Source organism: Penicillium taxi, assembly GCF_028828555.1.
Source record: "Penicillium taxi strain IBT 34144 chromosome Unknown utg000004l_segment0_segment0, whole genome shotgun sequence".
NCBI classification, from domain to species: Eukaryota; Fungi; Ascomycota; class Eurotiomycetes; order Eurotiales; family Aspergillaceae; genus Penicillium; species Penicillium taxi.
The window spans coordinates 5,079,018-5,092,211 of record NW_026643206.1 but is presented as its reverse complement, the minus strand read 5'-3'; the positions used below and the strand labels follow the sequence as shown (position 1 = coordinate 5,092,211).

Genomic DNA, 13,194 nt, shown 5'->3' with positions numbered 1-13,194 from the left:
GTCGGTCTGATTTCGACCAGACTCATGCCCCAGTGGCTGTGTAAGTGGGTCACAGGTATAATGGGGACTTTATGCTTACAAGTAAGCCATTGTTCTGATTCCGAGGTTTATTGTCAGCTTACTCGTCAGGGGAAATAAACGATGCAGGTATTGAATAAAGTTCGTGGCGTCGTAGGCTCAAATACTTATAGACGAGCCAACCAATGAATGTTCCAAACGTCGTAAGGTCCTTAATTAAAACACGTGAGCGAGGTAAAATACCGTATAAAATACAAGGGTAAAACAGGGTCCGTCGCTAAACTCACAGAAATCAACTAAACAATTATGAAACCACGTTCTTCCTTGATGAGACTTGTTCAATTACTTATACGCTCATATAACCATGCAAACATTATAGACTGAATATTGACTATAAGACCTGAGTAGAAATCTGATTCAGGGGCAATATACCCTCCAGTAATAGAGTTTCATCCGTATTACATGCCCTTTTGGGGAAAATGGAGTCGGAAGTAAGCTCAATCAAGTTAGTAAATGATCCTTCATTTGCCGGTTATTTCTGGGGCAGGATCTTTTCACAGCCTTGCGCGTCTTATATATGGAACCTATTCCCCAGAAGGATTTTCCTTCCAGGCCAACATCCGTTCTACTCATACCTAATATTCACGTTCTACACGACACCCTCTCTTAACAGAATAATAATATCCGTCGCCATCATGCAGTACAAGCTCCTTTCCACGCTTCTATTTATTGCTCCGGCTCTTGCCAGCCCCGTCGCCACCGAGACTGAATCGGCCGACTCTTTGGACATTGATCTCGGAGTTCCCAGCTCCATTCTTGCTGTTTTGGAAACTGCTATTCCTGAATCATTCTTCACACAGATCGAGGATCCAGCATACCAGTCCTCCCTCGAAAGTGACCTCGCAGCCGGTACCTACCCTGCCTGGTACAACAGCCTTCCCGAGAGCGTCAAGGCATGGGCTACCTCCTACGACAGTGATCTCTTCGGTAGTGATGTTACTACCACCGCTGATAACACTGCCGCTTCTACTGCCGCTGCTACTGCAACTGCCACTGGCGCCGCTAGCTCTAGTGCCGTTGCTACTGGAACTGCCGACTCGACAGCTGCTGCTTCCTCTGATGCTGCTACCACTGGCACTACCACTGGCGCTACTACCTCTGGTGAGACTGCTACCAAGTCCACTGCTTCATCGTCTACCTCTACTGGTGGTGCCCCTGCTGCCACCGCTGGCGTTGCTATGAGCTTTGCCGGTGCTGCTGGCCTGCTGGGTTTTGCCCTCGCTCTGTAAGGTATTTGATTCGTTCATTGACGTCTCAGAACATGTACAAAGGAGTGATGCCCCGTGGCTAACTCGACATCTGTTTTTATGTAATAAAAACCATATCCTGCATAATATTATAAATTTGTTACAATATTTGATCTGAATCAAATGCAATCGTGTCAATCATATCCGGAATATCCCAGAAATCCAAATCTCCAAATCCGAGCCCAGGAAACTAAAACAAATTGTGGTTAGAATTGATTCCACCATACTGAAGATATATTTCAATCGATGAGCATGACTTACTGCAACTCCAGAGTCCAAGCTAGACGCAATATCACTGTCAGGCATCCACTGATTCCCGGGGGTAACTAGTGTTTTACCGTCATCGGGTGAAAATTGCGAAGTCTTGGTAATATGCTGCTGAAGTAGCGTGCGGCAAGTCTGCATACTCTCAATGAGTGCCTCACGGATGTGTGTCCAGTCACCCTGATCCCCATGAGGCACGCATTGGATCTGAGCGAGAACACCTCCCAAGATGCAATACCGTTTCATGCTTGGGATCCCAGCTGCCAAGCTCTGGTACAATTGATTCCGTATTCTCTCAAGGGCTTGGATGAGTGGCGCACGAGCAGCCTGGGCCACTTTGTTCATTGCATCGGTAAGCTGAGACGAACCTGTTGGCTGCGTAGCGGCCTCTTCTTCGAATTGCGTTATTAGTTCTAGACATATCGTGATCAAAACGTCTTGTGAGAGGTGGCATTTGAAGAAACCTGCGCCTGATAAGGCTAGGCGGTAGAAATCTTGGTATGAGGTCAAGTCTGTGGCTGGTGCATCAGTGGGGGAGTCTCCGTATGAAAATATAATTAGCGCAGAGTCAAGACTGAGTTTTCGTGCAAGATATAAGCGTGGATCACGAGAGGCTTGAATTGCAAATGGGCGGTAAAGATATATCAAGAAACGGCGCAGCAGGGTATCCATGAGGTGATAGTGGAGTTGGGTTGGCCGAGGTCTTGAGTCGCTCGAACAAGCAGGGTATTTCTGGAAAAAAGCAGCTATTTCTTTGCATGATATGTTTAGCTCGTTGCCAAGCTTCAACGCATTCTCAAAAGAATGCTCATGTCCACACTCATTGATCGTTCGAGTGATCTGTAGTCGGATGGCGAAGGATCGTAGCAGAAGAATTTGTAAGGACGAATCAGTTAAAGAACTTTTGGGATGGGATGATATCGTTGAGCTTAGAGGGTGAAAGTCTTCGTCGTCCAAGTTTGAAGGAGGACTGGTATCAAAATCATCTGAACTTAACAGTGGAGGCATTGCGACGTCAATACTTAATGTCACATTGAGTTCTAATACAACCGCCCATATACGACGTCTCATCTCACATTCAAAAAAGGAAAGGCTCGGAAAATGACTTGGATCTCGATGAAAGCCTTGCCGTATTGCCAACCGCAGCAAAGTGCCAGCCGATATCCAGCTCGAGTCTTTTTCAATGGCATAAGCCTGTCGGCAAATAATCAGCAGACAATGCACCTGCAAACCAGTCAAGTTCATTGTCTCCTTCTGGGATGAGCCAGAAAGCCAACATTGCACCGCATGGATCCAGAGGTAAATCGGAAGGCCCAACTCATTCACAGGCCCTGGGTTGCAATAAAATACGGACCCAATCGCAAGAATCAATAAGAGCTTCATGATAAATCCCTTCGAAGCGGATGTGGGCGTCTTCCAAAAGCTCTCATATTCTTGGTAGAACGTAGGTACATGGATCACTCTGTACATGAATCCCAATGTGCGTAGGTAGTATTGCACCAGATCATCGCAGATTTCTCTTGAGGGGATCTCATTCAGTAAATCCGGTGCCGGGTCTGTCAAGAACTGGAGATTTTTCTTTTTAATACGATTTCTCAGCCCCCTAATTTCTCTGATCCGTTCGCCGACTTCATCTTGATTACCATCAGTACAACTGGCTGTGCCACGTGCCTGGCGCAGCAGGTGAAACTACATTGGAAGTTAGCATCACAAGATGGACTTCATGAACAGAATGATCTACCTGCTGGAAAACCATTGCCCAGTGGGTTGTGCCGAAAAGCTTCGTTTTCTCTCCAAAACTCTTGAGTCGAAGCTCTAGTGGTGGAATAAGTGTTGGAGGCTGTTCAGATTGACCAGACCTTGCAGGACGCTTTCCGTCTCTGATACTTTCGTTTCCCAGTCGCCGCACATCCCCACTATCAATGCGTTGTTGTAGATCTTGCACTTGCCCTTGAAGAGCAGAAACAGTGCGTTCAAGCTGCATTATCCGATCGATATCTGGGGTCTGACCAGCTACAATCCTTTGATCTTGTCCACTAGAGGGCGACTCATGGTCATTATCAGTAGCCGTAGATGGGCCCATTGACTCCAATCTGGCATCTAATAAAACTTTGCCTTCATCAACATACGAGCACATTGACGAGGACTGAACCTTGATGCAAGGCCTACAAGGAAAGCCCCGGTCGCATCGTATCTTTTTTGCCCTACACTGCTGGCAAGACAAGGCAGGTCGCCGGCGTTTACGTACTGGCTGAGTCTCTCTGCTTCTCATAGCAAAAAATTGAACAGATTGAAAATGCAATTGTTATGATTTAGTTGTCATCTGCTGAGCTGACGTCTTTTTCTTCGAAATTAACGTCCGGCAAATTCGGGTGTTTCCGGGAAATGGCGGTGAACACAGTCCATCTAGACAATTAATGAGAGATTGATCTAAGATACTTCGAAATTCTCGGTTGTAAATGCAGTTGATTTCACTAATAAGCTAAGGTAGTCATAGGAATGACCTCAGGCATAATCCTCAGATATATTCCTCCCACTTATGGGAAGTATGTCTTGATGGTCGACAACATGCCCTCATACGCAGTGCCATCAGGAGGCTCCATACTGAAGATATAGTCACCCCACCATGGCCCAGCAGACCACCACATGGCACCCTTCCAGTATTCAGAATTCTCCTGCATATAAGTCAGCATACCAGTGATAGCCTCCTTGCAATCAGTGTTGACGCCGCCAGCAAATTCGCCGAGAATGGCCTTTTTGTCTTCTGCCTTGAGCCATGCTGTCGCCGACTCAAGACGCTCCTGGCCGATAGTAGACGAGACGCAAGTTGCACTGGTACCTGAGCCATCTTCATCGAGGTACTGGTGCATCTCGTAGATGATCTTGTCCTCCGTGTCGGTGAGAGTAGACATGTCAGTGTTGTACTCCTCCCAGGTCCAGGCGCCGGTGTAGTAGTTGCCTTCTACGAAAATGAACTGCTCTGTGGCACCTGCAGCACGAATACCATTGATGGCGGCTTGGTTCAGTTCCACGACAAGGGACTGCGTCATGTCATGGTACTCGTTGTCTTTGCATGAGTTAATAAAGATAACCAAGAGGAATTTCCTGATAGAACTTACTCGTGTCGAAGATGACCTTAGAGTTCGACTTGAATTCCGCAGCAACAGTTTTCCAGAATGCCTCGAAGTTTGAAGTGCTGTTAATAATATCGCCATAGCTTGTGGTTCATTAGAGAAATCCGTTATCTTGGGGTTAACAGGCATCTTACTATCGACCAAAGTTCTGTGCGCAGATAACTGCATAGGCATCCTCTCCTGTGATGTAGCTCACAACCTGATAACATCAGCAACAAGCCCGCAATGTTTCTTGACAGGGATACGAACAGTCTCCAGACGGGACAGGTAGGTGCTATCGATTGACCCAGTCATCTCAGTCGGCACCATTCGTTCCATCAGGAATGGAATACGGAAGATGTTCATACCCTCATCAATCAAGACCTGGATATTGATGGTGGAGGGGAAGGTGTAATCAGTTCCCTTCAGAAACGATTAATCTACTGCTTTTCTCCAAGGGGATGAATAGGTCACTCACATAAGTGCCGGGGATTTCACCTGTGCCGAACTCTGCACCAGACTCATTGCTCCCAAACCCTTGCAATTTCATCAGTTCCGATCATGAATTTGTATACACAGCTGGAAACTTACATGTGAATGTGGAAGACTTCTTCTCGAGTGCGGACGATGCTACTGCCGTCCCAGCCATACCAAGGACAAGAGTATTGCTCAATCTCATGCTGAGGGGCTGAATGGAGTGACCAAATCGATGAGAAACTTAAGAAGGACCGAACTCAATGTGACTCGGTGGACCTGTTCTTCACATGAAGTGCTCTTTATACCTAAGTACCTATCCATAAACGTGTCAAGATGAGCACTGAGGAGTAATTCGGGGTTTCATCACACCACATTCAAGACAATTTCCGCACCTAGGAATAGAGATGTTACATAGTTTGTTGCAAACAATATGGAGGAACTATATGCCGGTCTATTCCTAAAAGGATATGAGGCCCGAAATGGCACTGGCAAACTCCGGCGGGGTATTGATCCTTGAAGCAACCACTAACTATCATAGTGAGTTAAACCTTGAACTAGGCAGCAATATTGCGATCAGTTTCCAATTTATTTCAATTACAAGGTTGTCTAGTTTATCTGAACTTGGACGGATGTGAGTAGTGCCTAGGTGTAGATAGCTAGGTGGATACCTAAAAGTTACTAAATACGATATTAAGCTTGCGTTTCATCGTCAGCTGCTATGGCCTATAGGGGCTCCACACATGGCACTTGAGAGTTTCTTCAGACCTCGGGATAGTATTATTGAGGTGCTAGTATTCACAGCCGCTTTGCAGAACTTCCGAGGTTAACCTGGAATGGCCTGTGTAAAAAGTACTGACCTCGGGAGTACATTGTCACTAAATAGGCAGATTCTGGCATTGGGAGTTATGATAAGGTCTGTTAAGCTCTAAAATTAAGCTTCCTGAACCGTTGAAGGATTGATCTTAGCGACAGATAACGGTGAGAACAATAGTCTATAAGTGCACTGACACCTAAAATAAGAAACAATATCCAAAACAATAATGTTTCAATATCGGAGAAATTTTAGCCGTGTATGTGTGTAAGAGAGAGGCGTAAGAGAGAGGCGACATTAAACTACAAATCTCTAATCGGGATACCACTTCCAATGAAGGCTAGGCCACGGTCCTTGGAATACAACCCTACTAAAAGATATGTCGTCACGTGGTCTACTTTCTATAGCTTCATGGAAGTCGTACTTCTTATCAAAACATGTCTACAGATAGCAGGGCCACACCTTGGCACCCTGTCACCTGTCAAAACACCCGGATCTCCGGCTATTTTATAAGATGAAACTTACGTTCACAATACTGAGTTTACAATGTAAAATATTCCAAGGCTTCAAGGGTGTTTTGGGTATCTCTGAGCTGTAAAGAATCTGTCTTCAGCGTATGTTAAAAGGGAGTGCAAAAAGACATTGTAGCCATCCCAAACACCGAACTCATGCTCCGTAAATCAAAACGCCGTAGATAAAAGTTGAAGAGAGTTTTTTAAAGGCTGAAAGACATAGATCGCTGCTTAGGGACTCTATTGCGAGCCTGAGCTTCAGTCTCGCGACTGCCAGTACCCATCCGACCCATAGCCAGAGTCTCAAGCGTAGCGGGCTGTCCACCCCAAATCAAGTTCTGGCTTCTTTTCTCCTGGAGAGATGGAATCCAATAATGCGTAACCAATGCTCCCAAAAGCATACAGCCGCTGAAAACAAAGGAAATAATGCCATGGTGACGGGTTGACGTTTCGCTTGGTCCGCTGATTTGATAGTACATTGAGGAGACTTGGATCAAAATTGAGCCGAGTTTGCCTGCAGCTGCACTGATTCCATAGCAGGTACCTCGATAGCGAGTCGGGAAAAGCTCGGCGGGTATCATGTAGGTTGTTGCATTTGGACCTTATATATGTCAGTGGATGTACTTTTTCTGCTGTGGCAGGTGGAAAATGGGTACTTACCAAAATTGAAAAGGATCTGGCCGACAATGTAGAGCGCTATTATTGCCGAAGTGCTCTCCTTTAAGGTGAAGAATAGACAGCCTAGGGCAATAAAAAGTGCGGCCAAAAGAATGAACATGTACTTCTGGAGAGCAACACGGTTGATGCGATAGGCGAAGATGATAAACATCAGTCCACCGACAAAGCTTCCAACGTTCAGAATGACCAGCCCGCGGGTGGAGCTGTCAAAGAACATTTGGTACACATTAGCATTTGGGTTGGAGTCGATCATCCAATACGGCTCAGAGCGGACAGTGTTGAGCTGACCCCATGTCTTCGCAAGAAACTGTGGACTCGAAAGACTGATGCCGTAGAATCCAAAATCCATCAACAACCATGCGAGAGATGTGCCTGCCAAAGTACGCCAATTGCCCTCTGTCCAGAAATATCGGATGATATCCGACTTTGCAAGACGCCAGTGTGAGTTCAAGGTAGCAGGTGACAAATGGGAATAAGAATCGGATTGGGAATACCGAGCTTCAAGGCGAGATTCTCCACTGGTCATCGATGCAATTGATGGTAGCTGCATCGAACTTCCGACAACGGTCGTCATCACTCCAATCCCAGTCGAATTATCGAAGATACCAGGGCTAGGAAGAGGTTCGCTGAATAGAGTTGTTGCGTCGAATTCGGCAGATGTGGGATCATCCTCAACATCAACGAGGTAGCGAGGACTCTCGGGAATAGCGAACCGGAATAGCGTTGCAATCACACCTGGAATGACACCGATGCCCAGGACCCAACGCCACATACTATCCACCACTTTCGTAGAATCTGCGCTTCCGTTGTGATGGGCGATGGCGGAAACAACAAGTGAAACGATATTTCCTGCGATCTGGCCGAGTGGCTGCATAAAGAAGACACTGGCCATCATTCGGGCTCGATGCTTAGTTGGAGCGAATCTAGTCATCCATGTCAGCTGTCTTTCTCATAGTCGCAGGGCATAGCATTTAAGAACGCACTCAGAGGTAATGACGGCGCTCAAAGGATAGTCGGCACCAACGCCGATACCAACACATAGTCTCCACCATATCAACCAAGCGTAGACGTTCATGCTATCGTTCTCGCCGCTGGACGACATAACGACTCCAACGGTGGCTGTAATCAGCAGCACCAGCTCGACACCATACATCTTCTTCCGTCCATTTTTATCAGCGAGGAATCCGAACAACACCATTCCAAAGAGGGTTCCGGCAAGGGTAGCGATGTTGAAGCAAGCATAGCGAACAGAGGAGGTATCGTCTCTCCAGTAAACATAAGCAATCATCGGCAAGGCCATGTTACTCGCAAAGAGCTGTAAAAACTTGTCAGTAACGTTATTCCATCAACTGGGCAAGCGACGCACCGTGTAGCCATCGAGGAAGAAACCTAGGCCAGCAACCAACACGACAATCCATTGGAAGCTCTGTCGATCGATAGTTTCATAGATCTGTCGTGTGCGCACATGGCGATCCTGTGGATAAGATGGAACTATTAGATTAAACCGCTTGATAATTTTCAACCGCCAAATGATTAGAAGACTTTAAATCCCACCTGTTCATGATCAAAGTCCCGTGCACGATCCGTCTTATAGAGACGGGCATGAAACTTGCCCATATTAATGTTGGACACGCAGTTGTTCAAGTTGCATAGTATGTGACCTGTCTGTTTAATGAGAGATGTAAAAACAACAATTGCGAGAGCTCGTGCTTGAACATTTATTTGGGGCGACCAATGAGGAAGAAAGAGTGAGGCTCCGCTAAGATTGATGTTTCCAAGATTTAGACCCACAGCGCAATCAACCAATTTCAAGCTGTCCTTGCTCCACGTGCAGGAGGCTATTTGACTGCGGGAACCCCCACTTTCTTACTTAGGAAACACGTGGAGCTATCAGAGGGCTAACGAATCCTACTTTAATGAGAGTTGGTTCTAACAGGGCTGAATTGCCGAAATTCATTCAAACTATCATCTAATAGTACACCACTCCGTATGGTATCATCTAAAACATCACACGATTATCGCTAAAAAAAACATACTCCATTATACAAGAAATCCAAGCCAAAATGCCGCCAAAACTCCGGAAATTACGTTCTGTTCATTAAAGGGTATTTAGGAAATCGCCGAATGCTTTCGAGTCTAGAAAGAATAAGCGGTCAGCGGGGCTTCGGGCGCTAGTATGAGGGATATACTAACCATCCTCGTTCAAGAAAGAGATTTGTAGGCTGCGCATTGAGATAAGAATGTCGAAATTTGGAGACAGTTCCAGCAAAAAAAGGCTTCCCCTTCTTCTTTGGGGGCTTGAAATCAGAAATGCAGTCCACTGTTTCAAGAAATTCTCATGTCAGCTGATGGTGAATTCACAGGTTTCAAGGTGTTCGCTTACTCGGAATAGACACGTAGCGCTTCAAGTCTTTGCGCTGTGAATTGGCGAAATATATCATCACTTGCTTGCCATTTTTTCCGCGCAGAATACGTAGGTTCTGGCTTATGCATTCCTCTCCACGACCTTTTGACTTCGCCTCGCTGATACCTGCCATCAGAATGATCTTCGAACAAAGCAACACCTCTTGGAATCGGCAGCAGTCTATATCTCGCTTGTTAGTCCATCATACTAACAAATTATTCCATCTCTATAGTCGCGTACCTTCCCAATTTTCAAATTGGTAAGATAGTTGTGTCATAAACACGATCTGGGCGGTCTGAACAGTTTGTTGATCCAAGAAGGAGATCCGGAGGGGGTACTCGGCAGAGTCTTTCGGATGTTCGATGTGAGGAAGTGGTAGTCGTGTATTATTGACTAAAGAGATCAGAATTCTCCTTTAAAACGAAGCGCGAATGTACTTGTTGTGACTTACATGCATGTGTAAAGGGTTTTTGCTGCCCCAATCCTCCTCCAAGCTCCAAACACTTCAAGGCACCCGAGGAATCCTTGCAGATATCAATGAATGTGTAAGCGAGTTTGAACAACTGTCCATTTTTCATGAAAGAACTGTATATGAACTAGTTAGCCGCGCGTAACGACAGGAAAGCGTAAGCAGGAATTGGAATTCTCACATGGTCACGGCGGGGGTCAAGATCAGTCGGACAACAACATCGTAAAGTTGCCAGCTTTCTTTGCGAAAGCTGGGAGAGTTGGGTGTAGGCAGCGCAATGCTGGTGGCAGTGGTCGACACGGTGAGTACTGAAGCCGCGCTCTCTCGGCGCGAAGAGAAGTTGCTTGGAAGCTGTTCAAGGGCCCGGGAAACTTCGTCCTCCATAGCCTTGTCGACTTGGTCGACAAATATGGATGGTGATCTTTCCACTTCTGTCTCTTCTGTTTCAATGGTATCTGTGAGGCTTGGTGTGTGTCGTTTGATGTGAAAGTATCCAGCCAGCTTAGAGATCGGCGCTGGAGGAGACATGCTGATCGCAGTGGGTATCAATGCTAATAAGAGATCTGGAAGGACAGGAAAGAGTAAAAGGTGGAGTTGTGAGTGGAGAGTGTGGATAGAAATGGGAAAAACGTGCCAAAATGACTGGCTCTGAAAATTCCCCAAATTAAAAAAGCCCACCCCACCATGTGGCATTTCACGTGGAGGCCAATTCAATCTGTTTGGAGGACTGCACTCAAACAATATAATTGTATTAGAGCTGCCGGTACGGTACTTGTAAAGATATATCAATAATGTGGATCCATGTCCTGTCGCTGAGATTTTACCCGAGTGCCTATATACCTGTATTAAGAAAGAACGAGAGTGAGATATTCGCACCGTTTCGATGTCTGCTAATTTACAGTATTTCCAATTCCATGGAACCTGTGGAATCCACTTGGACCTGAACCAAGTGCTGGAGTAGTCGATCCATTTAATAATTTATCAAGATCTTCCAAGGGGAAATGAAATGGAAAGGAGAGGATATTTAGAAGAAATGTTCAACTCCATGAACAAGCCAAAAGCAAACGTTAATTTTTATCATTAATTATGAGGTCATTTCAAGGTTTCTGGAAATCGCCGAAAGTCAATCTCTATCACGGCAACATTAACTTAACATCCTTCCAAAGTTAACTGAAAATAAGACAGTGGGACTCTGATCATTCAAGGCTTGGTATAAGTGAGTTGAAAGAAGATCCGAAATCCAAAGTCCTGCCTCTAATGCTATCGTTAATCTATCTTGCCTATTATGTTTGTACATCGGGCTTTCGAATTCGAATACCCTCACTCCATCCTAGCCAACCCTTTTGCGCCGGTCCACGTGCAAGACAGATCAAAAATGCAGCTCCTGCAAAGGCAACACTCACCGACCCAGACACTATCCATCCACTCTGATCATAGACTCTATTCCCAACTGCCGTTCCCATCAATTGTCCACAAAATGAAACAAACGTAAATGTAGTATTGAGTCTACTACGCGACTTGGGATCAATGCTGTAAATAGCAGCGCGATTGGCAACTTGGGACATTTGCAGACCAAAGTCTTGTAAGGCAGATTGGAGAACCGGGCCCGCAGCTGTAATAGTGCCCGTATAAGTGCCAATACAGATGCCAGTTATGACAATCGTCAGGCATATCAGGAGTGAGACTGTCACCACAAATTTATCGATGACGTAGCGGCCGAAAAAAGGTCCCATGATCATGGGCGTTAGTCCGGCTAGCGAGTATAATCCGATGGTGATCGTGCTGTAGTTGTATCGACCCGATAGGAGGAAGGTTAATGTTGTCCAGAAGCTGGTAAATGTCGCAGAGAGGAAAAAGTTCATGGATGCAGCTTGTACAAGGACAGGCTCTGTGAACAGGTATCGCACAATCGAGACAAGCATTCGGGGATAGGATAGACCTTTATTTGTTTGCGGATAATCAGGCATAAACAGCCAAAGGAGGAAAACAATGGTGTATTGAAGGGCTAGTGCTAGCCAGTATATAGTCCTCCAGGTGGAGTACTGGGCAACGATTCCAGATAGAAGACGGGCGAATAGTAAGCCAAGAACCAGCCCGGATGAAACGATGGATAACGCTGTCGCACGTCGGTTAGCGGGTGCAAGATCTCCCACTAAAGGTAGCATAACTTGAGGGGTGACGGTAGTGATTGAGCTCAGGTATGTTATCGCGAGGAATACGTTGAATGATCTGGTAATGCAAATTCCAATCCATAACGTAGCCGTCATAAACATTAATGAAAGGACAAATGGTCTTCTTCGGAGCAAGTCTCCAAGTGGGCAGAGAAATATTAGCCCAGTGGCATACCCAGCCTGGCTACATGTTGGGACCAATGAAGCCCGTTCATGGGTGACGCCAAAATACTGAGCTAGCTCATCTAGAAGCGGCTGTGCGTAGTATAGATTGGCAACCTTGAGACACAGAATTAGTCGTATTTCTTTGAAACACAGATAATGTGACGCATACCGTAAAAGTACCAGCAAATGCAAATAAGATGTTTATCCATACGTTAAATTTAGGCGGGTTCTTAGGGTCCCACCGACACCAAGGCGGGGCCCATAGGAGTGGATTGCGTGTTGACCTTGGGCTTTGATCTTCTGAATCTGAATCTTGTTTCGTTATCTTCTCATTTTGCAACTCATCTTCACCAGGAGTCACCGTCCCACTTGAAGGTGAATCTTCAGGAATGTCTTTTCTTTGCGAGCTCGGGTTCGGGCTTGGCTCCTGGCTCATTATTTCCGGATCCTGATCTTTCATTATACAATTCTATCAATTTCAGATCATGAGAGTCAATAATGAAAGAAAATACGAGTCATAAATTTGAACAAAGACCTTAAAGAGGAACAGAGGTCAAAATGATCTTCTACCCCGCGGGAATAGACGGGTGTGGGTTTAGCCTAGAGTGGGGTTGCGTTCTATGCGAAATGTTTCCGCACCCGGACATTTTCAAGAGCGCACACGGAGATACGGAGCACAGATGGGTACAGGGAATGAATCATACAAAAAATAACTTTTTTATGGTCTGCATTGAGTCTCTCTCTCTCTCTCTCTCTCTCTCTCGCGGGAAGAACAGCAGCCTTCAAGTTTCCTGATATCGAACAA

General features: G+C 45.8%; 7 protein-coding genes across 7 annotated transcripts; 1 reads left to right on the top strand and 6 right to left on the bottom strand.

Annotated features, from left to right (window-relative positions):
- Positions 1-713: 713 nt before the first annotated feature.
- N7495_006772 (uncharacterized protein) lies at positions 714-1,307 on the top strand (the record flags this gene model as incomplete). The annotated part of the gene is made up of 1 exon (XM_057209423.1): positions 714-1,307. One exon carries the CDS (start codon positions 714-716, stop codon positions 1,305-1,307), a length of 594 nt encoding a protein of 197 aa, XP_057063197.1.
- Positions 1,308-1,425: 118 nt separating this feature from the next.
- On the bottom strand, positions 1,426-3,861 carry N7495_006771 (uncharacterized protein; the record flags this gene model as incomplete). Its single annotated transcript, XM_057209422.1, has 3 exons — positions 1,426-1,515; positions 1,587-3,278; positions 3,331-3,861. The coding sequence occupies 3 exons, from the start codon at positions 3,859-3,861 to the stop codon at positions 1,426-1,428; spliced, it is 2,313 nt and encodes a 770-aa protein (XP_057063196.1).
- A 265-nt stretch (positions 3,862-4,126) lies between these two features.
- On the bottom strand, positions 4,127-5,381 carry N7495_006770 (glycoside hydrolase family 5 protein; the record flags this gene model as incomplete). Its single annotated transcript, XM_057209421.1, has 6 exons — positions 4,127-4,656; positions 4,709-4,806; positions 4,858-4,922; positions 4,973-5,125; positions 5,181-5,239; positions 5,294-5,381. The coding sequence occupies 6 exons, from the start codon at positions 5,379-5,381 to the stop codon at positions 4,127-4,129; spliced, it is 993 nt and encodes a 330-aa protein (XP_057063195.1).
- A 1,324-nt stretch (positions 5,382-6,705) lies between these two features.
- N7495_006769 (phosphate transporter) lies at positions 6,706-8,797 on the bottom strand (the record flags this gene model as incomplete). The annotated part of the gene is made up of 5 exons (XM_057209420.1): positions 6,706-7,103; positions 7,163-8,103; positions 8,164-8,495; positions 8,547-8,654; positions 8,735-8,797. 5 exons carry the CDS (start codon positions 8,795-8,797, stop codon positions 6,706-6,708), a joined length of 1,842 nt encoding a protein of 613 aa, XP_057063194.1.
- A 749-nt stretch (positions 8,798-9,546) lies between these two features.
- N7495_006768 (uncharacterized protein) lies at positions 9,547-10,162 on the bottom strand (the record flags this gene model as incomplete). Its single annotated transcript, XM_057209419.1, has 3 exons — positions 9,547-9,764; positions 9,825-9,977; positions 10,036-10,162. The coding sequence occupies 3 exons, from the start codon at positions 10,160-10,162 to the stop codon at positions 9,547-9,549; spliced, it is 498 nt and encodes a 165-aa protein (XP_057063193.1).
- A 68-nt stretch (positions 10,163-10,230) lies between these two features.
- On the bottom strand, positions 10,231-10,581 carry N7495_006767 (uncharacterized protein; the record flags this gene model as incomplete). The annotated part of the gene is made up of 1 exon (XM_057209418.1): positions 10,231-10,581. One exon carries the CDS (start codon positions 10,579-10,581, stop codon positions 10,231-10,233), a length of 351 nt encoding a protein of 116 aa, XP_057063192.1.
- A 755-nt stretch (positions 10,582-11,336) lies between these two features.
- Positions 11,337-12,825, bottom strand: N7495_006766 (MFS transporter; the record flags this gene model as incomplete). Its single annotated transcript, XM_057209417.1, has 2 exons — positions 11,337-12,503; positions 12,559-12,825. 2 exons carry the CDS (start codon positions 12,823-12,825, stop codon positions 11,337-11,339), a joined length of 1,434 nt encoding a protein of 477 aa, XP_057063191.1.
- Between the last annotated feature and the right edge of the window lie 369 nt (positions 12,826-13,194).